Source organism: Oncorhynchus tshawytscha, linkage group LG12 (genome assembly GCF_018296145.1).
Source record: "Oncorhynchus tshawytscha isolate Ot180627B linkage group LG12, Otsh_v2.0, whole genome shotgun sequence".
Classification (NCBI taxonomy): Eukaryota; Metazoa; Chordata; class Actinopteri; order Salmoniformes; family Salmonidae; genus Oncorhynchus; species Oncorhynchus tshawytscha.
Window position 1 is genome coordinate 41,756,213 of NC_056440.1, and position 27,647 is coordinate 41,783,859.

At 41.7% G+C, this 27,647-nt stretch overlaps 1 protein-coding gene across 1 annotated transcript in view; it reads right to left on the minus strand.

Moving 5' to 3' along the window:
• The window catches only part of LOC112263362 (fibrinogen C domain-containing protein 1-like), a 164,654-nt gene that overhangs the window by 92,124 nt on the left and 44,883 nt on the right, over positions 1-27,647 (minus strand). The window contains exons 3-4 of the mRNA XM_024439512.2: positions 12,287-12,446; positions 11,708-11,844 (exon numbers count right to left, since the gene is read on the minus strand). Coding sequence (XP_024295280.1) covers positions 11,708-11,844; positions 12,287-12,446 — 297 coding nt within the window. The remainder of the gene's footprint in view (positions 1-11,707; positions 11,845-12,286; positions 12,447-27,647) is intronic.

The following is a 27,647-nucleotide window of genomic DNA, read 5'->3' on the forward strand; positions in this document are numbered from 1 at the left end:
TAAAAAAAGGGCGGGACTACCTGGAATTTTCCAATAAACACACATTTTAATTTTAAAACATTTTCCATTGCATGCCCTAAAGAACACAACCATTTTCTGTCTTCCATTGTATCCAACAAAGGTACTGAAATACTTACAGTGCATTCGGAAAGTATTCAGAACCTTTGACTTTTTCCCAAAAAATGTATGTTACAGCCTTTTTCTAAAATGGATTAAATAAAACATTTTCTCCATAAATCTACACACGATATCCCATAATGACAAAGTGAAAACAGGGTTTTAGAAATGTTGGCATATTTATACAAATAAAAAACAGAAACACTTTATTTACATGAGTATTCAGACCCCTGGAACTTGAGCTCAGGTGCATCCTGTTTCCATTGGTCATCCTTGATATGTTTCTTCAAATTGATTGGAGTCGACCTGTGGTAAATTCTATTGATTGGACATGATTTGGAAATGCACACATCTGTCTATATAAAGTCCCACAGTTGACAGTGCATGTCAGAGCTAAAATCAAGCCATGAGGTGAAGGAATTGTCTGTAAAGCTCCGAAACAGGATTGTGTCGAGGCACAGATCTGGGGAAGGGTTCCAAAAAACACAGTGGTCTTCATCATTCTTAAATGGAAGAAGTTTGGAGCCCCCAAGACTCTTCCTAGAGCTGGCCGTCTGGCCAAACTGAGCAATTGGGGGAGAAGGGCCTTGGTCATGGAGGTGACCAAGAACCCGATGGTCACTCTGACAGAGCTCTAAAGCTCCTCTGTGGAGATAGCAATACCTTCCAGAAGGACAACCATCTCTGCAGCACTCCACCAATCAGACCTTTATGGTAGAGTGGCCAGATGGAAGAGACTTCTCTGTAGAAAGCACATGACAGCACACTTGCAGATTGCTAAAAGGCACCTAAAGGACTCAGACCATGAGAAACAAGATTCTCTGGTCTAATGAAACCAAGATTGAACGCTTTGGCCTGAATGCCAAGCGGCAGGTCTGGAGGAAACCTGGCACCATCCCTACGGTGAAGCATGGTGGTGCCAGCATCATGCTGTGGGGATGTTTTTCAGAGGCAGTGACTGGGAGACTAGTCAGGAACGAGGGAAAGATGAATGGAGCAAAGTACATAGAGATCCTTTATGAAAACCTGCTCCAGAGTGCTCAGGACCTCAGGCTGGGGCAAGGTTCACCTTCCAACAGGACAACGACCCTAAGCACACAGCCAAGACAATGCAGGAGTTGCTTCGTGACAAGTCTCTGAATGTCCTTGAGTGACTCAGCCAGAGCCCGGCTTGAACCCAATCGACCATCTCTGGAGAGACCTGAAAATAGCTGTGCAGAAATGTTCCCTATCCAACCTGACAGAGCTTGAGAGGATCTGCAGAGAAGAATGGGAGAAATTCCCCAAATGTAGGTGTGCCAAGCTTACAGCATCATACCCAAGAGGACTTGAGGCTGTAATCACTACCAACGGTGCTTCAACAAAGTACTGTCTATCACAGGCTTTACCTAGCAAAGACGTATAGATGACCTGGAGCCAGTGGGTTTGGCGACGAATATGAAGCGAGGGCCAGCCAACGAGAGCATACAGGTCGCAGTGGTGGGTGAAAAATGGGGCTTTGGTGACAAAATGATGGCACTGTGATAGACTACATCCAATTTGCTGAGTAGAGTGTTGGAGGCTATTTTGTAAATGACATCGCCGAAGTCAAGGATCGGTAGGATAGTCAGTTTTACGAGGGTATGTTTAGCAGCATGAGTGAAGGAGGCACTGTTGGGAAAGATGTGCTGGAGATGGCTGTTTAACAGTCAGTGGAGTAGTATAGAATACAAGTGGTGTGGTGGCTGTGCTTCCGCAAAGTGGGTGGGGTTATATCCTGCCGGGTTGGCCCTGTCTGGGGGTATCGTCGGACAGGGCCACAGTGGCCCCTGACCCACCCCCGTCTCAGCCTCCAGTAAATATGCTGCAATAGTCTATGTGCCGGGGGGATAGGGTCAGTCTGTTATATCTGGTGTATTTCTCTTGTCTTATCTGGTGTCCTGTGTGAATTGAATTATGCTCCCTCTAGTTCTCTCTCTCTCCCTCTACTCCCGGAGGACCTGAGCCCTAGAATCATGCCTCAGGACTACCAGGCCTGATGACTCCTGGCTGTCCCCAGTCTAACTGATCGTGTTGCTGCTCAAGTGTCAACTGTTCTGACCACGGCTATGGAACCCTGACCTGTTCACCGGAAGTGCTACCCTGTCCTGGAGCTGCTGTTTACGACTCTCTCTCTCTACCGCGCCTGCTGTCTCGACCTCTGAATGCTCGGTTATGAAAAGTCAACTGACATTTTCTCTTGAGGTACTGACCTGTTGCACCCTCTACAACCACTGTGATTATTATTTGACCCTGCTCGTCATCTATGAACATTTGAACATCTTGAAGAACAATCTGGCCTTAATGTCCATGTACTCTTATAATCTCCACCCGGGACACAGCCAGAAGAAGACTGGCCACCCCTCGGAGCCTGGTTCCTCTCTAGGTTTCTTCCTAGGTTCCTGCCTTTCTAGGGAGTTTTTCCTAGCCACCGTGCTTCTACATCAGCATTGCTTGATGTTTGGGGTTTAAGGCTGGGTTTCTGTATAGCACTTTGTGACATCTGCAGATGTAAAAAGGGCTTCATAAATACATTTGATTTGATTTGATAGCAAAGGGTCTGAATACTTATGTAAATAAGGTATTTCTGTTATTTATTTATAATAAATTAGCAAAAATGTATAAAAACCTGTTTTTTCTTTTTCATATGGGGTATTGTGTGTAAATTGTTGAGGAACACAATGAATGAAATACATTTTAGAACAAAGCTGGAAAAAGTCAAGGGGTCTGAATACTTTCCGAATACACTATATACACTGATCCAACAATACTCTCCAAACAACTGTCACTTCAACGCAGAGCCCCTCTAATGTCTGCAAAGGCAATCTTGCCTCATCTGGAATAATGTAGAACATGCTACTAGAGATAATACACTTTGAAGTGCACTAGCAGTCTGTGCACCAGGGTGGAGAATTCACTCTCATCTAGATCACATTCGAATTGACTTTGTCTTAGATAGATACTGTGTGTGCAGACCCACTGCCCCTCCACTTCCCCCATAGGCCCCCTACTCTTATCCTCATCTCAGTGACACAAGTTCAATTGACTGCTGAGATCATATTTAACCAATTCAGACAGGAACTGTGGAAATGAACTGCTCAAATATTGTGGATGAAAATTACATTAGATTTCCAATTCCAGGCGTCGCGAATGATCAAACCCATTAAGAATTCATATGATCTACAGTGAGCTCCAAAAGTACTGAGACGGTGACAATGTTATTGTTGTTTTGGCTCTGTACTCAAGGACCTTTTAAAGGATACATTGACTATGGGGTTAAAATGCAAACCAACAGGTTACATTTAAGGGAATTTTCATCCAACGGTGAACCGTTTAGAAGCTACAGCACTTTTTGTACATAGTCCCTTCATTTTAGGGGACCAAAAGTATTGGGACAAATTCACTTATATGTGTATTAAAGTAGTATAAATGTTAGTATTTGGTCCCATATTCCTAACACGCAATGATTACATCAAGCTTGTGACTCTAAAAACTTGTTGCATGCATTTGTTGTTTGTTTTGGTTGTGTTTTAGATTATTTTATGCCCAATAGAAATGGATGGTAAATAATGTATTGTGTCATTTTGGAGTAAATAAGAATTTATTGCAAGTAAGAGTAGAATATGTTTCTAAACCCTTCTACATTAATGTGGATGCTACCATGATTAGGGATAGTCCTTAATGAATTGTGAATAATGATGAGTGAGTTAAGTTATAGATCCATAATATCATACCTCCAAGACATGCTCACCTCACCACCGCCTCTAACTTTCTCACTCATCATTATTCACAATTCATTCAGGATAAGCCATAATCATAGTAGCACAATTTTGTTTGGATCAAAAAAGTTGATATCTCCTCTGTGCACAGTATTTGCTGTGCCGGGGCGATATCACAAGTCGCCAGTGAAACATTGTTTCCGAGGTTGGACAGGCAGACAAATCAGCTTTATACAAACCATCACTGTTGGAAATAAAATGCTAGGCTAGAAGCAAAGGGAAGTAATGTGTTAATAAATGCCTTATTTGCAAAAAATTGGTTGCGTGGCAGAGATAGAATATTTGTCGCATGTGTGTTTGTCTTTAATCCCAGCTATTTGGAATAAAAGTGTGAATCCTAGCCCAGGGCTAAAGTTTAGCCCAAGGTTAACATATGCTTGTGTGAACACAGGACAAGCTAGCCTAGTGGCCAGTCTTAGCCTGGAGCTAATTGATAGCCAGGTTCTAATAACAATGCAGCGTGAAAAGGGCTATTGCATAATTTAAAATCCATAGTGCTGGATAAATGTTGCACATTTAAAGCAAATTCACTGAAATACATTTTTAAAATCCAGAGTAGAGAAGATTTTGAATTGTATTACTAATTTTATGCAATTTACACATTTTGCCATGGGCATAGGGAAATATGTACAGTTTTTAATATGATACATGTATCTGTGTTACGGTTTTCTTCCGTCGAAGGAGAGTCGGACCAAAATGCAGCGTGGTTAATTCGATACATGTTTAATAGACGAAAAAACACAATCAATACAAAAACAATAAACGTACGTGAAAACCGAAACAGCCTAAACTGGTGCAAACTAACACAAAGACAGGAACAATCACCCACGAAACACTCAAAGAATATGGCTGCCTAAATATGGTTCCCAATCAGAGACAACGAGAATCACCTGCCTCTGATTGAGAACCGCCTCAGGCAACCATAGACTTTGCTAGAACACCCCACTAAGCCACAATCCCAAAACCTACGAAAAACCCCCATACATAAACACAACACAAAATAAACCCATGTCACACCCTGGCCTGACCAAATAAATAAAGAAAACACAAAATACTAAGACCAGGGCGTGACAATCTGAGTGAGAGTGACTAACAAAATCAATGGGGGTCCCCCGGTCGGTAATTCAAAGTTTAAAAAATATATATACAAGGACAATTCAGGAACTGAAGAATTCAAGGACACTTGAAAAAGTGGTATGTGCATCAAAAATACATCTAACCTTGAAAAATAAAACAAAACGCCTGCACTACTGAAAATGTCTTTAAGTCGCTGTACTGTATACCAAAGATAAATATTTCAGAAAACCTTGCGCCATGATGAATAATGAATATACCATTCATTTTAACTCTCTTCCTTTTAGCAAATAAAAGAAAATGAAAAAAATATCTAGTTTTGCTAGGAACAGGGACATTTGAACCCTATATGGATTAAATGTGCTTTTTATTCATATCTTTCCCCACTGAGAACTGTATTACAATTCCAACCCATCTGTAATCATGGTAAATCATGACTCTGCAGGATCAATGGTTAAGCCACTTCCTTTAAGTATGCTGGGTTCAGTTGTTTTAAAACAACTTTAATCTCAAGGTCGCATCTTATTTCAGAATCTAAAAGAGACACTCCAAGAATCGTTAGAGTTTCTCCAGACCTTTAGTGGTCATGTAAAATGGAAAAGGAGAAAATATGCCACGGAATTGCCCCTCTGGTATTAATGTAACTTTCATCTTTTCATCACCTTTTAAAGTCTGCCATCAGAAATAAGACCACGTTCTCGCCAACGTCGTGTCCCAAGCTATGAGAGGCAGAAAAATACAGCAATTATTGAAAAAATGGAAAATGTGGAGAGGACTGCAGAACTGCGGGGGCTCAGCTTGGAAAGAAGCTATAATAGAAAAGAACGTGTCAAACATTATAGGGTCAAATTGAAACTGGATTGCTATATTTTATTCCCATGCTCTGTCGTTCCAGAGACAGTGTGGACCTGTAATGCTGTTGCAATCCCCCCAGTTGATTACAGACAGAAAATGATTCCTGGATGACTGGTTCCCAGTCAGACCATCTCCCTGAGAGGCTGGTTTCATTTACTTTCTCTTTAAAAGGAAAAAAATAATCTAACATATCAAAAGCATTTTTGTATCAAAAGCACGAGCACTACTACAACTCTGCTGTTTACAACTGCAACTGGGCCTAGGCCTATATCAAATTGAATAAAAGCAGATGGCATACTATCATTATTGTCTACCACTACAGTACTACAACCACCACTACGGATGATGGTTATAATTTGATAATAATAAAGCATGTTCTGTGTAAGATATTTCAGGATGCTGGGCCTCCAAGGTCTTGACCTTTGACCTCTCTCCTCCAGTGCATGAAGAGTCCTGATGGAGACACTCCCTCATAGGCACATCAGCGCACTAGAGTGTCATAACCCACCAGTCTATTGAGCGCTGGGCGCCAGTGGGGAGAGGCAACCCTGTCACATTGAAGCTGACCCAAGAGTGAAATGGGCGAAGAGTGAATGTCAAGGTTGTCAAAACACACTAATTACGTTCCCAATGTAAATAGGGTAGATCTGGGTTTGTTAACCTCTCTACTGCCACTAGGGTTCGAGCAACCTTCAAAGACAAGCTGCTACAGTCATCACAGTGGGAGTGGAAAAACATGAGGAGTCCAGATTAACACCCTAGAGTCGATTGACGCACCGGCGCGTCAATGTAAGTAACCAAATAAAAAAATCCACATCAAAATCCGTCAGTTTAAACTAGATATATCTATTTTGGTTGCATTGGATGAGTCTCCATCCACTGCATCCGCTGACGTCGCACATCTGCATCTGCGGTGAAAGGTGGCAGAACTAGAGCGGTGTTTGTCAGACCATGAAACATCCGGGAAATTGTGTTCTCATGAAAACGTCAGCAGCGTCTGAATGTCTTTTTGGCCGTTTTTGAATGTGTTATTCAATGCTAAATGATCCATAATATGATCATCTTAAAACAATTCCATATGTCAGTTTAGAACTCCCTTCCCCAACGGCTTAGACATTTAGGAATTAAAACAACGTCCCAATCAGGTTAGGTGCCCAGTATTTCACAGCATCTCATCTAAAAGAAGGCCTGGTTATGGGGCTACAATCAGTCGGTCAGTTTATTGGCCTTTCCTTCACCCCCACAGCTGATGGTAAGCCAACATGACTGACTGGTCCGTTGTGACAGAGCTCTTTAAAAGAAAAGGATGAGAAAAGTGTATTTTTTTCTGAACAAATTTCAATTTAAAACAGAGTGATCTGAGTGACATCTGTCAACTCACTCTGGCTAGTCTCATGCACTTTGTCAATGCAAGGGATGCCTCAGGGAAAATACCTTCATCCATGCATTCCATTAGGGTCATATGTGTCACGGATCCCTCTGGAATTTTCAATGCGCACACCTGGCCCCTAATCCCACGGATTGTATTTGTATATACAGTATGTGCCCTTTGTTCACCATGGTGGGGTGGATTATTGTTACAATGTTCGTTGGTATTTGTGAGTACCTGTGCTCCCATTGAGGGAGACAGTGGGAATGGCCCGTTCGACGACGCTGCGACTGGTCTATCCGGCCCCGCCGCAACTTCGGGCAGCTGCATCTGGGTCATCCGACATCGCCACAACTGTCCTGTCCGACTCCACCACTACCGGTCTGTCGGACGCCACTGCTACTGGTCCATCCAACTCCACCGCAACTCCGGCTGTGGCAACTGGCTCGTCCCACGACGACAAAACTTCAGCAGCTGCATTGGGTCCTGATCGACCCGCACTGCGTTCATGTGATCGTCCTTGAAACCGGTTTCATTGCGTCGGGGGGGGGTACTGTCACCATATCCCTCTGGAACTTTCATTGCACACACCTGGCCCCTATTCCCACTGATTGTATTTGTATAATGTCCCCTTTGTTCACCATGGTGCTGTCGATTATTGTTACAATGTCCGTTGGTGCGTATGATTACCTGTGCTGTGTGTTTTTGGCTTCCGTGCCCTTGTGGATTGCACAGACGATTACTGGTCTCGTCCCGTGTGTTAATCATTGTGCACGTGTTATTTATTCGAGGTACTCCTCACTCTTTTGTTTTGGGTTTCTACCTTGTGTTTTGTTACGTGTTTGTTTGGTCTTTGTCCCTGTGCCTTTACACGGGACGCCGTAATTTGGGCTTAATAAAAAACCTTATTAAGCATTCCTGCGCCTGTCTCCCGAATCATTTATACCAGAGTGAAAACATGATATTATCTGGCTTTCACACGTAATTAGCTCTCACAGTCTCACGTCAGAATTAGCTGTTCATCCATGTATCCCAAACGTCAAATTTAGAAGTGGTTTTAAGGTTAAGTTTAAGCTTTAACTATGAATTTTAAAAGCCAGGATTAGGTTTAGGCATTAACTCTCAAATCTTAAGGTTAGGCATTAACTCCGAATGGTTAAGGTAAGGGTTCAAATTTGGGATAGGCTTAAAACAAACAAAAAAATGTTTTCTTGCTGGATTTGAACCTGCAAACTTTGAGTGTCACAGGCTGATGCATATGCCCATCTGCCATCCCCATCCACAGTTCCTGGGCAAAACAGAAACCTACATGGTCCACATGGTCAAGTTCCACATGGTCAGACATGGATGGACGTCGAATACTGACTTGTATCACGGGTGACCTGGCTGTTCACACGAGGCTATCAGGCCAATACAATGGTCAACCAAATGGAAGAAAAAAGTATACAGAGGGAAAGAGAGAGAAAGCAGAGAGAGAGAGAGAGAGAGAGAGAAAGAGAGTGAGACGCGGCATGTCTGAGTGGGAAGCAGCAGCCTTCCTGTATGTCAGGAAAGCAGAGCTCACAGATCTTCAGCTGTGCAGAGAGAGACGAGGAGTCTGCATCCTCACCTGAAAACTGCTGGAGGCCAGCAATGATGAATAAGGTCGCTGTGACTATTAATTCCTTTTAAAAGCTGCATTCTTCGCCTTCCATCGCCCACTGCTGAGATGTGGCCAAGTAAAAAAATGTCTCTGAATTACCAGAAACTAAAACTCTCATCTGTGGGAAGCAGGTTGGTCTGTAATCACTGGGTACTATTTGTCTCTTTTAGGATTTTGGAAATCATTGGATCATTAGACTGGTCTGGGAATGTGTCTCCAAGTACTCCTATGTTAAACCAAGCTGACACCAAAGGGAGATGACTCTAGAGCCCTGAAAACCTCAACAAGTCACTTGAGGAAACAGGAAACACTGCACTGTCACTATCTCAGCTATTGCCAACTGCATTGTGGAAGTTATGAATATCACACTCTTTTCAGTTTAAAAGGCCATTTCACCACAGCTTCTCTCAGCACAAGCCATCCGGGGGTTTCTGCAGACATTGAGTGTGACTGCAGCCGAGGAAATAAATGGAACTTATTCAAACTCCACAAACGGGATAGGGCTTCCATTTTAAAGGCAAATGATGTCCTGCTGGTGAGCATCGACAAATAATGCTAATATGACGGACTAAAGATGGTGGTGCAGAATGCATCATGAGAAATTGCAATATTCAATATCTCTAAAACTGACGAAATAGTAATCCTACACAGATCTATTTACTGTTGGACAATAACAATCAAGCTGGATAATAACCCCCCAAAACATATAAGACTAGAGAAGTTTATTTATACATTAATGTCCATTTCTCGTGTTTCTTGGCCCAAGCAAGTCTCTTCTTATTATTGGTGACCTTTGGTAGTGGTTTCTTTGCAGCAATTCGACCATGAAGGCCTGATTCACGCTGTCTCCTCTGAAAAGTTGATGTTGTGATGTGTCTGTTACTTGCACTCTGTGAAATATTTATTTGTGCTGCAATTTCTGAAATTGGTAAATCTAATGAACTTGTCCTCTGCAGCCTCTACAGCCTCTACAGCAGTGGTAACTCTGGGTCTTCCTTTCTTGTGAAGGTCCCTATGAGAACCAGTTTCATTATAGCGCTGGATGGATTTTCGACTCTACTTGAAGAGACTTTCAAAGTTCTTGAAATGTTCTGTATTGACTGACCTTCATGTCTTAAAGCAATAATGGACTTGTTTCTCTCGCTTATTTCAGCTGTTCTTGCCATAATAATGGACTTTTGGTATTTTACCAAATAGGGCTATCTTCTGTATACCATCCATACCTTGTCACAACACAACTGATTGGCTCAAATGCATTAAGATGGAAAGAAATTCCACAAATTAACTTTAAACAGGGCACACCTGTAATGCATTCCAGGTGACTATCTCATGAAGCTGGTTGAGAGAATGCCAAGAGTATGCAAAGCTGTCATCAAGGCAAAGGGTGGCTACTTTGAAGAATCTCAAATATAAAATATATTTTGATTACTACATGATTCCATATGTGTTATGTCATCGTTTTGATGTCTTCACAATTATCTACAATGTAGAAAATAGTAAAAATGAATAAAAACCTTTGAATGAATAGGTGTGTCCAAAGTTTTGACTGTATATATATGTGTATATATATATATATATATATACACTACTGTTCAAAAGTTTGGGGTTGCTTAGAAATGTCCTTGTTTCTGAAAGAAAAGCAAATTTTTTGTCCATTAATATAACATCAAATTGACCCGAAATACAGTGTAGTCATTGTTAATGTTGTAAATGTCTATTGTAGCTGGAAATGGCAGATTTTTTATGGAATATCTACATTGGCGTTCAGAGGCCTATTATCAGCAACCATCACTCCTGTGTTCCAATGGCACATTGTGTTAGCTAATAAACACACAGTGTTTATAATTTTAAAAGGCTAATTGATCATTAGAAAACACTATTTCTGATCAATTTGACGTTACTTTAATCAACTTTTGTTTTTCTTCTTTCTTTCAAAAACAAGGACATTTCTAAGTGACCCTAAACTAAAAATACGGGGAATTGGAAATTATGCAGACAATTACGTTGACGGAAGCCACAATCTATCTGCAATATTAAAGCTGATCTACCCCCTAAAACATAAATAAATAAATCCTCATGCAGGACTTTTTTTTACCTGATGTCATGCTGTCATATCTAAAGTATAATGGCCTGTGCTTGAGGTTGGTCTAGTGATCAACACTGCCGTCTCCAGACAAAACATGGCCAGCCGAGGTTCCAATCTTCATTGTGCCAGTTGCTTTACTGCCCTCCCACTCGACCTATCCCACTATCAGTTCAATGCTTTTTAAATAAAGCAATACCAACAATGCTCTGTCTACACAACAGTCTAAAAGAACATGAAATGCAAGAGAGGAAGGAACGCTAAGAAGCCGCAGGGTATTATTACCTTCAAGGCACTTGAAAAGTTAATGGGCTTTGTATTTGAAACACATTGTGATTCTTATGGAAAAAAAGAGAAAGAGGTACTTTTAAGTGATCCTTCATGCACAGAATAATTGGCTTTTTAAGCAATGAAGTATTGGAGGACACTTTAAGAATAGTGATGAGAAGAGTAACACAAATTAATTTCTCCAAACATACCCTGAAAGTTGGACCTAGTTAGAACTTTTCTGATAGTGTGCTATTAAAGTGCCTATGTGTTTGATGAATGAGTGAGTGAGTAAAAGGCCATGCTTTTAACTGCTCTGTGATTAAAAAAAGAAAAAGAAACAAACATTGGTTTGATGCATGCATCTGTCTGTCTGTCCATATGTTGTGTGGATGTACTGTACATAGTACATTGTTGTCAAGTACTGGTATCATACCTAAACATGATTGTTTCTTCTACACAGTAGGGCGTGACACAGGTTGACACACAAAAGAGACACTCACCGTCCATCCTCCTCCATCCGTTGTCATGTCACAGAAGACCTGGAAGCCAGCAGGGTAGTGTGTGGGAAAGACAGAGTAGATCCCATCCTCTCGCTGGCCACTGGTGAAGATATCACTGCAGTCCCGAGGTCTAGAGCCTAGCGTGATCAGAAACCTGATTAACTTTTAAATCCTAGAATTTCTCATAGAAATTAGTCAATTAAACCAGCGAGCTCCATCAATTTCTTCTCTTAATAATCTGTCCTATCTCTGAATCAACCTAGACAGCTTCACTACACCCTGTCAAAATCCTGTCTGTACCTTATAGAAACGCCATGTTTGTACAAAAATGATTTGGGATGTCAGAGTACGCAAACAGTTAACACAGTTTAAACCTATTTCAATATGAAGCGATGGTTTTTTTCTCCCTCTAGTGCAATAGTGAACAATAGCCATGTCAGACATAAAATACATCTAACATATGGTTCACTGCAGCTCAAGGGATCAACAATTGTCCGACAGCTGACATGGGGTAGTTAAGAGTTGTCCATGCACTCATTTACTATTTCTCCTTTCACCAGCCACTATCCATAGGCCTACCATTGGAGCAGCCTTTGGGCCGAGTACTACGGACAGGTGCTCTCTGGAGGTCTGCCTTCAGCTTGCTCTTCAGGTTCCCCGTCTCCTTCTGCATGGAGTTGAGTGTATCACTCACGGAGTTCACCACCTTCACCATGTTGATCTGGCTCTCGGACAGCAGCTGGAAACAAATGCACAAATAGCCCATTGAAGGCCACTCTGTAGTTGGAAAAACAACTAAACAACAGCCTTGTCACCTGCTATGAAGCTGCCAGATGGGGCTGGAGAAATTACTGACAGAGCTAGGATGAAATGTCCTAACAGTAACTGTTTTGAACAATGTATTTGGATGTAATGCATAGTTAGGAATACTTGTACAGTATGTACCTGACACATGAAAGTAGTTTTTCTAAAGGATTTCCTCTGACTATAATAATCTCCAGTTGAAGTGGGCATGCAGACACCTCCCATTCTCTCATATCTTAGACGTCAGGGATCATGCGATACCACGGCAGGCTCTCTTTACTCGAAACACACGAGGCCATGTGATTACATTTCCCTCGGTAGACATGGCATTAACAGTAAACTCTACATCAGTGGTTCCCAAACTTTTTATAGTCCCGTACCTCTTCCAACATTCAACCTCCAGCTGCGTACCCCCTCTAGCACCAGGGTCAGCGCACTCTCAAATATTGTATTTTTGCCATAATTGTAAGCCTGCCACACACACACACACACACACACACTATACTATATTTATTAAACATAAGAATGAGTGTGAGTTTTTGTCAGAACCCGGCTCGTGTGACAAAGAGCTCTTATAGGACCAGGTCACAAATAATAATATAATAATAATCAATCATTTTGCTCTTTATTTAACCATCTTACATATAAAACCTTATTTGTTCATTGAAAATTGTGAATAACTCACCACAGGTTAATGAGGATGCACATAACTCTGCGATGTTGGGTTGTATTGGAGAGTCTCAATCTTAAATAATTTCCCACACACAGTCTGTGCCTCTCAGATAGGTACGTGGTTGAAAGGGCATCAGTGTCTTAACGGTACGATTTGCCATGGCAGGATATTCTGAGCGCAGCCCAATCCAGAAATCTGGCAGTAGCTGATTAAATTCAATTTATAAAGGACCGCTTGTTGCAATTTTGCAAGGCTCTCTTGTTCAGATATCGGTAAATGGACTGGAGGCAGGGCATGAAAGGGATAAAGAATCCAGTTGTTTGTGTCATCCGTTTCAGGAAAGACCTGCGTAATTTGCGCACCCAACTCGCTGAGGTGATTTGCTATATCACATTTGACATTGAGTTCATTTGAGTTGAGCTTGAGTTAATTTGCACGCAAAAATCATACAATGATGTTGTTAATGCAGACAGAGAAGAGCTCCAACTTCTTAATCATAGCCTCAATTTTGTCCCGCACACTGAATATAGTTGCAGAGAGTCCCTGTAATCCTAGATTCAGATCATTCAGGCGAGAAAAAACATCACCCAGATAGGCCAGTCGTGTGAGAAACTCGTTATCATGCAAGCGGTCAGACAAGTGAAAACTATGGTTAGTAAAGAAAACTTGAAGCTCGTCTCTCAATTCAAATACATGTATCAATACTTTGCCCCTTGATAACCAGCACACTTCTGTATGTTGTAAAAGCATTACTGTACATGGTCGCTGCCCTTGCTTCAACAAAATTAACAATTTTCATTGTAGTGTCCAAAACGTCTTTCTAGCTGTCAGGCATTCCCTTGGCAGCAAGAGCCTCTCGGGGGATGCTGCAGTGTACCCAAGTAGAATCGGGAGAAACTGCTTGCACGCACGTTACCACTCCACTATGTCTCCCTGTCATGACTTTTGTGTCATCAGTACAGATACCAACACATCTTGACCACCAAAGTCCATTTGATGTCACAAAGCTGTCCAGTATTTTTTTTTAATCCTCGCCTGTTGTCCTGTTCCAGTGGTTGCAGAAGAAGATGTCTTCCTTAATTGACCCCTCATAAACGTAACGGACATATACAAGACTCATCCAGCTGTCATGCATAGAATTCACTGGCTTGTATGCGAAACAGGAATTGTTTCAGAACATCTCCTGCCATGTCACTGATGCGTCGTGAAATGGTGTTGTTTGATAAATGCATTGTCTGTATAGTTTTTTTGCCTTTTCCCCAAGCATTTTCCCAGCCATATCAGAGGTAGCAGGAAGAATTAAGTCATCCACAATAGTATGGGACTTGCCTGTCCTAGCCACTTGGTAGCTCACCACGTAAGATAATTCTAGCCCCTTCTTATTAATGGTATCTCTTGCTTTTATACTCTTTTATATTTATATTCTTTATACTCTTTTATATTCTCTTGCTTATTTTCCAAATTGGCATGTTTCTAAATGTCTGTGCAAGAGTGAAGGTTTCATCGAGTTGTGAGATATTACTTTTGCACATATAACTTATTGTGGCTGAGGAAAGGCACTACTCCCAATATAAGTGAACCCCAAATCAATGTAGTTCTCATCATATTTGCTCCTCTTCGATGGTCCAACGTCCCTGTCTGTTGTTTGGTGCTTTCCTGGGTAAGGGGGCAGTAGCTCTTCGGCTGCATCAGATTCACAACTGTCAGTGTCCATGCTAGCTGGGCTAACAACAAATGTAGAATAACTGATGCTAGCATTGGATGTGCTCGTGGAAGCAGAACAACTTGTGCCATCGACAGGTGTAGTACTTCTGGTAGTAGCAGTACTACCAGTAGAGCTGGTATGTGTCTCTATGGATGTAGGCCTTACTTTTTCTTAAACATTAATCAATTTTCTAGCAAACAGAATCATTAGCAGCTACGTTTGGCTACATATGGACCATTAGTGGAATTCCTGTGAAAGAGTAACGGTTAATGTGATTGGAAGTTAATTATTTGACTAGGCTACCTGTATTTGACAATGTTTTTTTATCCCGCTGAACACTATATGGTTACATTTTTTGGCAGTGAATCGAGGCTACTCAGGCGAGAAAAAAACTCTAAATGGACTTCAACATTTAAAAAAATGTGAATCACATTTTTATTTTGCGTATCCCCGGCGGCATTGCACGTTCCTGCACTGCACAATTGTGTAAAAAAAAAGCAATTATGCTCTCCCTGAGTGTGAGTGTTCATTAATCAGAATGTAGGGTGTACAATCAAAAACGCATCTTTTGACCAATGGTTAAAAGAATATGCTAATTCTGTAGATAATCCTCTAAGAAAATTATTTGTTCAAACCTCATGTCTCTATCATAATCCATTCAAATGTTATTTGAGTTTTTACCTATGTAGGATGGTCATAATTAGGGTACCTAAATCAATAGAGGCCAGAGAAAAAAACTGGTCACAAATCTGGAAAATTGCATCATGTTATCTACTGTAGGCTGGATTCTAGCTAAAATTAGCAAACTTTGAGAAAATTTGATTTGAGAAAAATGAATTGAAATCCAAAAGGATCAGTGTTAGGCTGTACCGTTAGTTTATTTCAACCATGTGCATGTTGAGTTCACGAGGCCAACTAACATTAGTGATGCAGCAGGTGCATGGTGTTAATTGGGGTGTGCCCTAGTGTGATCAATTTGAGCTTTGTTTGGTGCAGCATGTAAGTAGCCGGGAATTGAAGGTAACAACATGGCTAATATCTACTAATTTGTTCTTCAAAACGCATAAAACTAAGAATGTTTGTCTGGCCAAAAATGGTTAGATAACTAACGAGCTATATAGCTAGCTACAACACCGACCTCAACATCTTCTAATTTAGTGCTCACGTTAGCTAGCTAGCACACGTGGCAGGGTTGTCCTCGGTCATTTAGATTAACATGTCTATAGTGTGTGCTTGTTGTTCAATCCAATATGGCTTGAAATGTATTGGCCAGTTTCTTTCCTATAGATTTGAGTGGTGGTGGTAACTGTTTGTAGCTAGTTAGATAGCTAGCTAGTTTGGTTGACTTCACTGGAATATTGCCTTGCCAAACCCCAGATCCGCAGGCAAGCAGACACCTGTTACATCATTAAAGTGGCATTTGGAACAAATGGTTGGTCCACACCAGGGAAGACAAAGGAGAGAGGGTATAAGGGGGCATTTTTTGTGATTTGTTTCTTTATTTTACAGCAACACCATAAAATGTTTGCAACTGACTTTCACTTAAATATTACATTGTGTGTAATTGCATTTTGCAGCAGTTCACATGTTGGTGAAGGTCCAATACCAAAAATGCAAGAAGTTCATGAAGTTGCAGCCTGAGTTCTCTTATGGAGATTTCATCAATCAAGGTGAATATATGAACTGTCTGCTGTATTTTCGAAACTGAACCCTTGTGGCGTGATTTGGGTCAGACCCATTCTGTTGCCACCTAGGTGGCTTATCTCTCTGTATTCTGATTGGTCTCTCTTTTTTGTAGTCACTATGCAGAAAGCCATTTACTCTACCAGCTGGGTTAAGATGGATGGCACGGAGTACAGAGAGGGACTGTTAGTTTGTAGTTATGAGAGCCTTGAGAGCCTTTATGTTGTTCCTTTGTTTGACAAGCGTTAAAAATGGTGCTGGAGCAGAAGGTATAGGTTTTAGTGCCCCTAACCGATTGTTTTTTTGTTTGTTTATCTGCTTTGTTTGTAACTTATTTTGTTACTATTTTTGTACATAATGCTGCCGCTACCGTCTCTTATGACCGAAAATAACTTCTAGACATCAGGACTGCGATTACTCACCACAGACTAGCAGAATCCTTTTTCTTCTTTCACGACTCTGATGAGCCCGAGGATATATGGCTCCCTCGGGAACAGGCCCCGACCCCAGTGATCTGCGTGAAGAGGAGGCGGAGAAAGAGGCCAGAGGGCGGGATGCCTTCTGAGGAGTAGGAGGCGATCAAATAAAACCCCACTCCCCTCAATTCTGCTCGCAAACATGCAATCTTTGGACAATAAAATGTACGAGTTTTTGGGAAGATTAAACTACCAGCGGGATATTAAAAACAAACATCTTATGCTTCAGAAAGTCGTGGCTGAATGACAACAATATCACCATACAGCTGGCTGGTTATACGATGTACCGGCAGGATAGAACTGCGGCGTCTGGTAAGACAAGGGGTGGCGGTTTATGTATTTTTGTAAACAACAGCTGGCGCACGATATCTATGGAAGTCTTGAGCCATTGATCGCCTGAGGTAGAGTTTCTCATTATAAGCTGCAGACCACATTACCTACCGAGAGAGTTTTCCTCTATATTCTTTGCAGCTGTTTACATACCACCACAGTCAGAGGCTGGCACCGAGATATGAGCTGTATTCCGCCATAAGCAAACAAGAACACCCTCAGCCAGAGGGGGCGCTCCTAGTAGCCGGGGACTTTAATGCCAGTTAACTTAAATCAGATTTACCTAATTTCTATCAACATGTTAAATGTGCAACCAGAAGGAAACAAACTCTGGACTACCTATACTCCACACACAGAGATGCATACAAAGCTCTCCTTCGCCCTCCATTTGGCAAATCTGACCATAATTCTATCCTACCGATTCCTGCTTACAAGCTAAATTTAAATCAGGAAGCACAAGTGACTAGATGTATACAAAAAATGGTCAGAGGAATCAAATGCTAAGCTACAGGACTGTTTTGCTAGCACAGACTGGAATATGTTCCGGGATTCTTCCGATGACATTGAGGAGTACACCACATCAGTCATTGGCTTCCTCAATAAGTGCATCGATGAAGTCGTCCCCACAGTGACCATACGTACATACCCCAACCAGAAACCATGGATTACAGGCAATATCCGCACTGAGCTAAAGGCTAGAGCTGCCACTTTCAAGGAGCAGGTCTCTAGCCCGGAAGCTTATAAGAAATCCCGCTATGTCCTCCGACAAACCATCAAACAGGCAAAGCGTCAATACCGGACTAAGATCAAGACGCACTACACCGGCTCTGACACTCGTCGGATGTGGCATGGCCTGCAAACCATTACAGACTACAAAAGGGAACACAGTCGAGAGCTGCCCATTGACACGAGCCTACCGGACAAGTGAAACTACTTCTATGCTCGCTTCGAGGCAAGTAACACTGAAACATGCATGCAGCTGTACCGGAAGACTTCACGCTGTTCACGCTCTCCGCAGCCGATGTAAGACAGGTCAACATTCACAAGGCCGCAGGGCCAGACGGATTACCAGGACGTGTTCTGCGAGCGAACTCTGACCAACTAGCAAGTGTCTTCGCTGACATTTTCAACTTCTCCCTGTCCGAGTCTGTAATACCAACATGTTTAATAACTTCTTGCGACTATCAAACCCGGATCCGGGAGCGTAATCATAGCCTCAAACTAATTAGCATAACGCAGCGGACATATATCTTCCTACAAAATCTTCCTATTCATGAAAATCACAAATGAAATATATTGAGACACAGCTTAGCCTTTTGTTAATCACACTGTCATCTCAGATTTTCAAAATATGTTTTACAGCTAACGCTAGACAAGCATTTGTGTAAGTTTATCATGGCATAATGCTATGCTAGGCTCTGCTGGCAGCAGGCAACATTTTCACGGAAATAAGAAAAGCAATCAAATTAAATAATTTACCTTTGAAGAACTTTGGATGTTTTCACTCAGGAGACTCCCACTAAGATAGCAAATGTTCCCTTTTTCTGTTGCACTCACAGACAATATCTTTGCAGTTTTGGAAACGTCAGAGTGTTTTCTATCCAAAGCTGTCAATTATATGCATAGTCGAGCATCTTTTCGTGACAAAATATCTTGTTTAAAACGGGAACGTTTTTTTCCAAAAATGAAAATACTGCTCCCTAGTTACTACTGACCCGTAGCACTCACGTCTGTAGCAATTAAGTGCTTTGAAAGGCTGGTCATGGCTCACATAAACACCATCATCCCAGAAACCTTAGACCAACTCCAATATCCATACCACCCCAACAGATCAACAGATGATGCAGTCTCTATTGCACTCCACATTGCCCTTTCCCACCTGGACAGAAGAAACACCTATGTGAGAATGCTATTCATTGACTACAGCTCAGCGTTCAACACCATAGTTCCCTCAAAGCTCATCAATAAGCTATGGACCCTGGGACTAAACACCTCCTTCTGCAACTGGATCCTGGACTTCCTGACGGGCCACCACAGGTGGTAAAGGGTAGGTAACAACACATCCGCCACCCTAATCCTCAACCCAGGGGCCCCTCAGGGGTGGGTGCTCAGCCCCCTCCTGTACTCCCTGTTCACTCATGACTGCACGGCCAGGCATGACTCCAACACCATTATTACATTTGACGATGACACAACAATGGTAGGCCTGATCACTGGCAACATTGAGATAGCCTATAGGGAGGAGGTCAGAGACCTGGCCGTGTGGTGCCAGGACAACAACCTCTCCCTCAATGTGATCAAGACAAAGGAGATGATTGTGGACTACAGGAAAAAGAAGACTGAGCATGCCCACATTCTCATCGACGGGGCTGCAGTGGAGCAGGTTGAGAGCTTCAAGTTCCTTGGTGTCCACATCAACAACAAACTAACATGGTCCAAGCACACCATGACAGTTGTGAAGTGGGCACAACAGAACCTAGTCCCCCTCAGGAGACTGAAAAGATTTGGCATGGGTCCTCATATCCTCAAAATATTCTACAGCTGCACCATCGAGCGCATCCTGACTGGTTGCATCACTGCCTGGTATGGCAACTGCTCAGGTCTCCGACCGCAAGGCACTACAGAGGGTAGTGTGAACGGCCCAGTACATCACTGGGGCCAAGCTTCCTGCCATCCAGGACCTCTATACCAGGTGGTGTCAGAGGAAGGCCCTAAAAAGACTCCAGCCACCCTAGTCATAGACTGTTCTCTCTGCTACCACACGACAAGCGGTCCCGGAAAGCCGAGTTGATTCTGTACCAGCACCCCCCTGTATATATTATTATTTTTTACTGCTCCTCTTTAGTTACTTGGTACTTTTATTATTTTATTTTTTAAACTGCACTGTCGGTTAGGGGCTTGTAAGTAAGCATTTCACTGTAAGGTCTACATCTGTTGTATTCGGCACATGTGACTAATACAATTTGATTTGATTTGAGTAATAGATTATTGGCAACTATGTCAAGAAAATTGCATAGCCTCGTCTTAAGGAGGACTTCCACTTGTGTTAAATAGGAACTCTGCAAATACTCTTGTTCTCATATAATACATGTACTGAGGCGCCTGTGATGCACTGATTTCATTTGGATGCACTGTGATGCACCGTTTTCATTTTAATGCGGGTGTGATGCACTGTTTTCACAGTGATGGGCACCTCGGTACATGCACTATATGTGATGCACTATTTTCATTTTAATGTGCCTGTGATGCGCTGTTTTCACTGTGATGTGCCTGTGATGCACCGTTTACATTTTAATAGGCCTGTGATGCACTGTTTTCATTTTGGCCCAAATAAATTAAACAAAGCCGAGTCACTACTCTTGTAAGGAATCATTTATTGTTCCTGTTTAAGTCACCTACAAATTGCAGGCTTGATTTATGAGTGGGAGAGAACCAGACAAAATTGTTATTTCCTAGTGTGAATATTTAGCACTTTCTGGTGTCAATTCTGCTCCAGGATTCATTCTCAAGAGTTGATCCTCAACACTGTAAGGTGTTGCTGCTCAATTCTGAGGGTGTTGAAAAAAACACTCCCATGGGTCATTTGAACACCGTCTGAGGTGTTATGTTGTAACACTCCAGGTGTATCAAAGAGAACACTACCAAAGTGTTAAATTAACACTGAGTGGCCCTCTATAAACACTGGGTAAGTGTTGAAAAAACACTTCCATGGGTCATTTGAAAAAAAACTGAAGTCATATCTTAACACTCAAGAGTGTTTCACTATGAACACTACAAAAGTGTGGACCTACAGTACCTGTCAAAAGTTTGAACACAGCTATTCATTCAAGGGTTTTTCTATATTGTGGAATAATAGTGAAGACATAAAAACTATGAAAGAACACATATGGAATCATACAGTAACCAAAAAAGTGTCAACCAAATCTATGTATTTTATATTTTATAATCTTGATAATGGGCCTCTGTATGCCTATGTAGATATTCCATAAAAATCTGCCATTTCCAGCTACAAGAGACATTTACAACATTAACAATGTCTACCCTGTATTTCTGGTCAATTGGATGTTATTTTAATAGACAAAAAATGAGCGTTTCATTCAAAAACAAGGAAATTTCTTAGCAACCCATAACTTTTGAATGGTAGTGTATATATATATATACAGTGGGGAGAACAAGTATTTGATACACTGCCGATTTTGCAGGTTTTCCTACTTACAAAGCATGTAGAGGTCTGTAATTTTTATCATAGGTACACTTCAACTGTGAGAGACGGAATCTAAAAGAAAAATCCAGAAAATCACATTGTATGATTTTTAAGTAATTAATTTTTTCCAGGTGTCGCCCATCTTCCCCCTTATCCTCTGGGTTTTTATACTTGTCTTTTCTGTCTGTTGGTGCCAGTTCGTCTGGTTTGTTCAAGCCTACCAGTGGTTTGTGTCTCAGCTCCTCCTTTTTCCAGTCTCTCTTTTCTCGCCCTCCTGGTTTTGACCCTTGTCTGCCCTGAATTAGAGCCCGCCTGCCTGACCACTTTGATTGCCCACCTACCTATACCTTTGCTCCCGTCTGGATAACCTACCTCTGCCTGACCTGAGCCTGCCTGCCTGCCGTACCATACCTTGGCCTCTACTCTGGATTATTGATCCCTGCCTAAATTGACCTGTCGTTTGCCTGCCCCTGTTGTTACAATAAACATTGTTACTTCACACAGTCTGCACTTGGGTCTTACCTTCATTCCTGATAATGTCAGGGTAGGAGTCAAGAAATGTGCCTAGTTTCCTCGAAAGTACATAATGTCATGATTCCAAAGGTATACAACAATACAAATAGCAAGTTTGTTATCTCACATCTTGGAAAAGTGTACTTCTTGTTGATTAAATGAATGGTAATGTTGTGTTTTGAGCTAGCGCCCAATTGACTCCCATTCACTCCTTGAAGGAGAGCTCTCCTTGTCCAAGAATCACCCAGAAGTCACCGTCCGGCCCATTGACGTAACATGGGCAATGTACACAATGTTAATATGATTCCAATGGAGTTTCCCATCTCCTCAAAAGTATCTCTGGCTCTGATCAACTAACGAAGAGACACGAGAGAGCAGTTAGCTACTTTTGGTCACTAAACTCTGAAAAATCTCAAGGAACATTCAACATTTTCTTTTGGGTTTAAACACTTCTGACACCATGTTATGATCTTAGTCAGATACGACTGCACAGCAGAGCACAAGCAAATTACTCAGCTTCAAAATGTTAGTGATCAATTGAGTAATACCCGAGCCCTACCCATACCCTACTTATTGATTTAAAAACATGCACTGCCTGGCCCTAACTCGATGTATAATGTTGGGGCTCGTCGGTCTCGGGTCAGGTAGCAGAGCTTTACTGCAGCAAATTATTTTTGTTTCCCATGTCGAAAATTCTGTGTTAATGCTATTGCAGACAAGGCCTTCACCCAAGCTGGGTATTCTAATTGTAAGTATGCTATTGATAGTACCAAAGGATTCACTAGGCATGCAAAGAGCGTTTGAAATGCACTGCATTGTGGAAAGAAAAACAAGTTTGAAGTGCTATGGGAACATCAGTGTCAACACTGGCAAGAAATTGCATGTATTTGTTGGAGCATCCTTGAGTTCCTTATTTCAAACCAGTAACCACTGAGGGGGACAAATGACACAATAGAGTCAAGAGGGGAGGGTGGCAATGGACTTTTTCTATCTATGATGGAATATATTCTCAGAAAAGACAAGGAACTTGCCAAGATGTTGAGCACCATTCCCCACAATACTACATACTGTACAAGTCACACGATATTTAAAATGAAATCATAGTGGGGGATCCAAAGCTACATGCGAGAACTCATTTTCCACTTTGACAAACGTGTTCCCTCAGCACAAGAAGCATGCTACACCCGAGGAAAGCTCAACTAATCCAATTGGCATTTAAGGGATGTCTTACAAAAAGACTTGGGGGGGGAATGGAATGATCGATTACTCAGAAAGTTCCACAGAGCATCAAGGAGGTTGCAACTCTTCTGAAAAGGTAAGAAACAATCTAGCTGGTTAGTTTTTATTCAAAATCTTAATGGTATAGCCAGTGGCATCATTCAGCAAAAATCTAGAACATGGAATGGCAAAATGACTTCCATGTGTGTAGGGCTCTGTCCATGGTGCTGATGGAGTGCAGCGGAGATTTCGAGCCAACCTTACACTTCTTGGTAAAAAGCACTCAATGGTGTTGGCATTTAAACTTTTATGTTTATTGCGGTATAGTGTGATATAAACAAAATTCCATATAATTCCAATGCAATAACCAAAATGATGCCCCTGATTATAGCTACATATCGTTTTATTTCATCATACAAATAGATCACTTCTATTATGGTTTTTGTGGTTGTTAATGGAACCGTGCATATTGGTTGTCTGTTTATGGTAGGCTGGCATTGCTTAATTGATTACGTGGGTGGAATTTGATCCACATAGGTGTATTGTGACATATCACAACGTGTTGCTGTGCTCATGAGCGACACGGTTTTCCATGCTTGAAGCAGGCCTTTTGACCCATGTGTTTTGCAAGACAGCTGTGCATGGCTGCAACTCACTGTAGTAGGATGTTTTTGTCATTTGGATCTCCATTCGTCTTTTGTTTACTGTTTGTTTACTGTTAACGCAACTAGCCTAAATATAGATTGTGTCGTGTCTTTATCTGTCTGATATTTTGCTTACTAGGCCTCTCTGATACCGCTGTTTTGTTCTGTTCACATTCATTTGTTTGCATTCGCAGTTGTGTCGATATTCTAAGCCAAACTGCTATTCAGTATTTTTATTTGCATGTATGAATAACTAGCTACTACTTTCCACATTTAGTTTACATTATTTTGGTAAGACAACTGTGTGTACGGCTGCTTTGATGCAGGCTGTTTGTAGAAGGTGAATTACCCAATCTATTACCAAAACGGCCTCACTTTAGTGTGTAGGGCGCTGTCCATTGTGCTGATACAGTGCAGTGGAGATAGGCTACAGATTTCGCGCCAACCTGTGATTATAAAGCACTCAATCAATGGTCTCGGCATTTGAACTTTATGTTTATTGTGGTATAACGTGGTATAAGCTGAATTCAATATAATTCCAATGCGAGAACCCCCCAAAATTGTGCCCCCTCACCGACTCCAACTGCCTCCTTAGTCACTTTATCCTGGTGCCGGGTCTGTTGCCCACGCCTGGTCTACAGTAAGGTGACATCGTCAAAGATGGTGGATAAATGAAGATAGTTCACTAAGGCCGTTTACTGTTGAAAAAAAAGTTATGTTCCAGTCTTAACTGGGCGTTTCCCATAGACACCAATGCAATAGCATCTGGGTCTCGTCTACTTAGTTCCTTGACTTTCATTGAACAAGAAACACCCCCCAAAAAACAGCGAGTGAGGTGTCTTGCTTCCTCTTCTGTCTCTGACATAGGAACTCTTTAGAGACCCACAATGCCTCGGGTTTGACATTGATGACAGCGCACCTCATGATCACTCTCGGCTCTCTGCACAGATTCCCTCTCCCAAATGCCCCCCCCACCACCTTCCCCTCGTCCCCCTCCCTAACATGCTTCTATAGCAATGTCACTAGCCTGTCAATCACGAGTGGGCCTCAAACCACAACGCTGGTATGAAAAATACATGCTATTAGGAGCTTTCTCTGCTCATCTCCTCTAATCTGCTGAAGCCCTCTCTCTCTCACAGTAGCGGGTCCTACAGCAGTTTGATATACTGTACTTTGTGAACAATAATATACAGAATGGAAGACAACGAGCAGAGATTTGACAGTATCTGTAGTTCCAGAAATAATGTTGTTGTTTTGTAAATTTGGGCCACGATACATTTTGTCACTGTGGAAATGCTCTAGGATATTATTTGCTTGAACTCTCAGCTTGTAAAAAGTGATGTAGGCCTACAATTCTCATTAAAACATATGTGCCCTAGAACGAAAGAACAATGACAAGGGGGCGTCAAATATAAAAATTGCATTGTGCTATGAGCTCCAGTTATCACTCCTTTTGCATTTTTTTTTACAAGTGAAAACTCATCCAGAGGTCTCTCCATTAAAATCAATAACTAAATTACCCCACCTCTCTCTTCTTTCCTCCGAAATGTTTTGCTTATCTCCCTCTGGGTACTATTATCAACACTGTCAAATGGCTCCACAGAAAGCATTGCCTGGAAAGCACGACACTCCTCACTTTTACCTGATACCTTGTCTGAAGGAGAAGGCCTTGGATCTCTTCTCTAAATGTACATTTCGCCTGACAGTGTTCCTACAGCTTAGACTATGTGTCTCCGACACTCACTGTGTGAATGTGACTGTACAGCAGAGTTTGGCTGGCTGTCAATGAGCAGATGCCACTTGGAGACGGGAGGGGGAGAAGTGCCAACCAGTGTTAATTTAACGGCTAGGGTGACAGATGAGTCAAGATGAGTCGAACATTCTTCTTGATTCCGATGACTTTGAGAGGGAAGACATGTTTGTTTCTGTGACAGAGGCTATAATCACCACAGCCCTGATGGAATGTAGCACTGTAGCAACAGACCGGGTATCTATTACCTGTAGTGATCATTCTAATGAGGTCACGTTGATAATGAAGTGGCAGTAGGCATCAGGGCTCATGCAGGACTTTAAATTCACAGTGGGAATCAAGGTAGTTAACTGCACCACCCCCTCTCCTTTTGGAATCCCAATCCCTTTCGTATTTCATTATTTAGGACAGTCTAGTAGAAAGGAGACAGAGAGACAGATATAGAGGTGCAGTCAAAATGGGAACGGCTCAAACATGTTTAGAACCCTTGGGGGATATGGTCTGTAGTTGACAGAACTACCACAATTTTTTTATATATATTATTTTTATTTAACTCGGCAAGTCAGTTAAAAACAAATTCTTATTTACAATGACAGCCTACCAGGGAACAGTGGGTTAACTGCCTTGTTCAGGAGCAGAACGACAGATTTGTACCTTGTCAGCTCGGGGATTTGATCCAGCAACCGTTCGGTTACTGGCCCAACACCACTAGGCTACCTTACGCCCACGAGACCAGACTGACACCATCCACTTCTACCACAACTGTCTAAAAATCCACTTTCAAAGCCCCTATATCTCACACTCTCCTTATGACATACTTAGCTGTTATAATTCCCCCTGATACAGGGTATAAAAGACAGTAGGTTAGGAAAGTAGATCTCTTTTTTCATTCTGTTCTATAGCTGAATCCAATATTACAGAAGTTGAGCGAGTTTGCAAAACGTTAGAGAGGTATGAGAGGAGATACAAACACTTGAAACAAAAAAAATGTGTTCCTCTGGCAGACCTTGATAGCTTTGACAACTGGGCTATGGATTATGGTTATTGTCTGCATCCTGACATACAGTACTCAGTACTCTGGTGAAATCTAGGCTCTAGTTACTGTTGAATGGATCTTGAAAATGTGTTACTTTGTATTGTGCAGTTCTCCTTCTGCTGCTACACACTATTAAAATAGAAAGACTCAAAACACCATCATTGTGCAGTAAAACCATGAAAACTAGTGAACCTAAGCCAAGATCTGGTGTTTTAATGTAAACCCAATGTAGGTGTTATGACACACTGAATGTATTTCAAAACAGAACGGAAGTACTCTGAAACACCAAAGTGGTACTTGAATTTAAGAGTGTTGTGAAAACACTTTTTGGTGTTTCAGTGCATGTAAAGGCTAGCATTAAAACACAAAAATAATGCTTTTGCAGACTGTCTCTCATACAATTAAATGGTTTTAAACTTCAAATGGATTATCTCATAAATATTGATTGATGAAGATTTTCATCATGACCCTGGGAATTGAATACTTTCCCTAGTGTAGACTTTGACAATCTCGTTTAAAATGGAGTTTGGAACATCGGTGTGTCACAACGGGTAAATAACGGTTGGGTTTTGATTTAACGATGTCCATTTGCCCACGAACATGGGGTGAACAGCTGCGGTGATGACTCTCTATCCAATAGCATAGACAGTGAGACAGATCTGCCTAGCAGCTCCGACTTTGTTTACATATGTCAACACGTCACACACTTTTTAAACTTGAGAAATAGTGCACCAAACACCTTAGTTAGGATGTAAAATTACGCAACTAAAACATCCCCTGCAAAACTAATCACAGATTCCTTGAGGTATCATAGATTCATTCTGGAGATTCTTTTGGAGAGTAAAAAAGGCTTCCACATCTACAGTGTCTCATAGGGGACAAACATCATTAACCAAATGCAGAA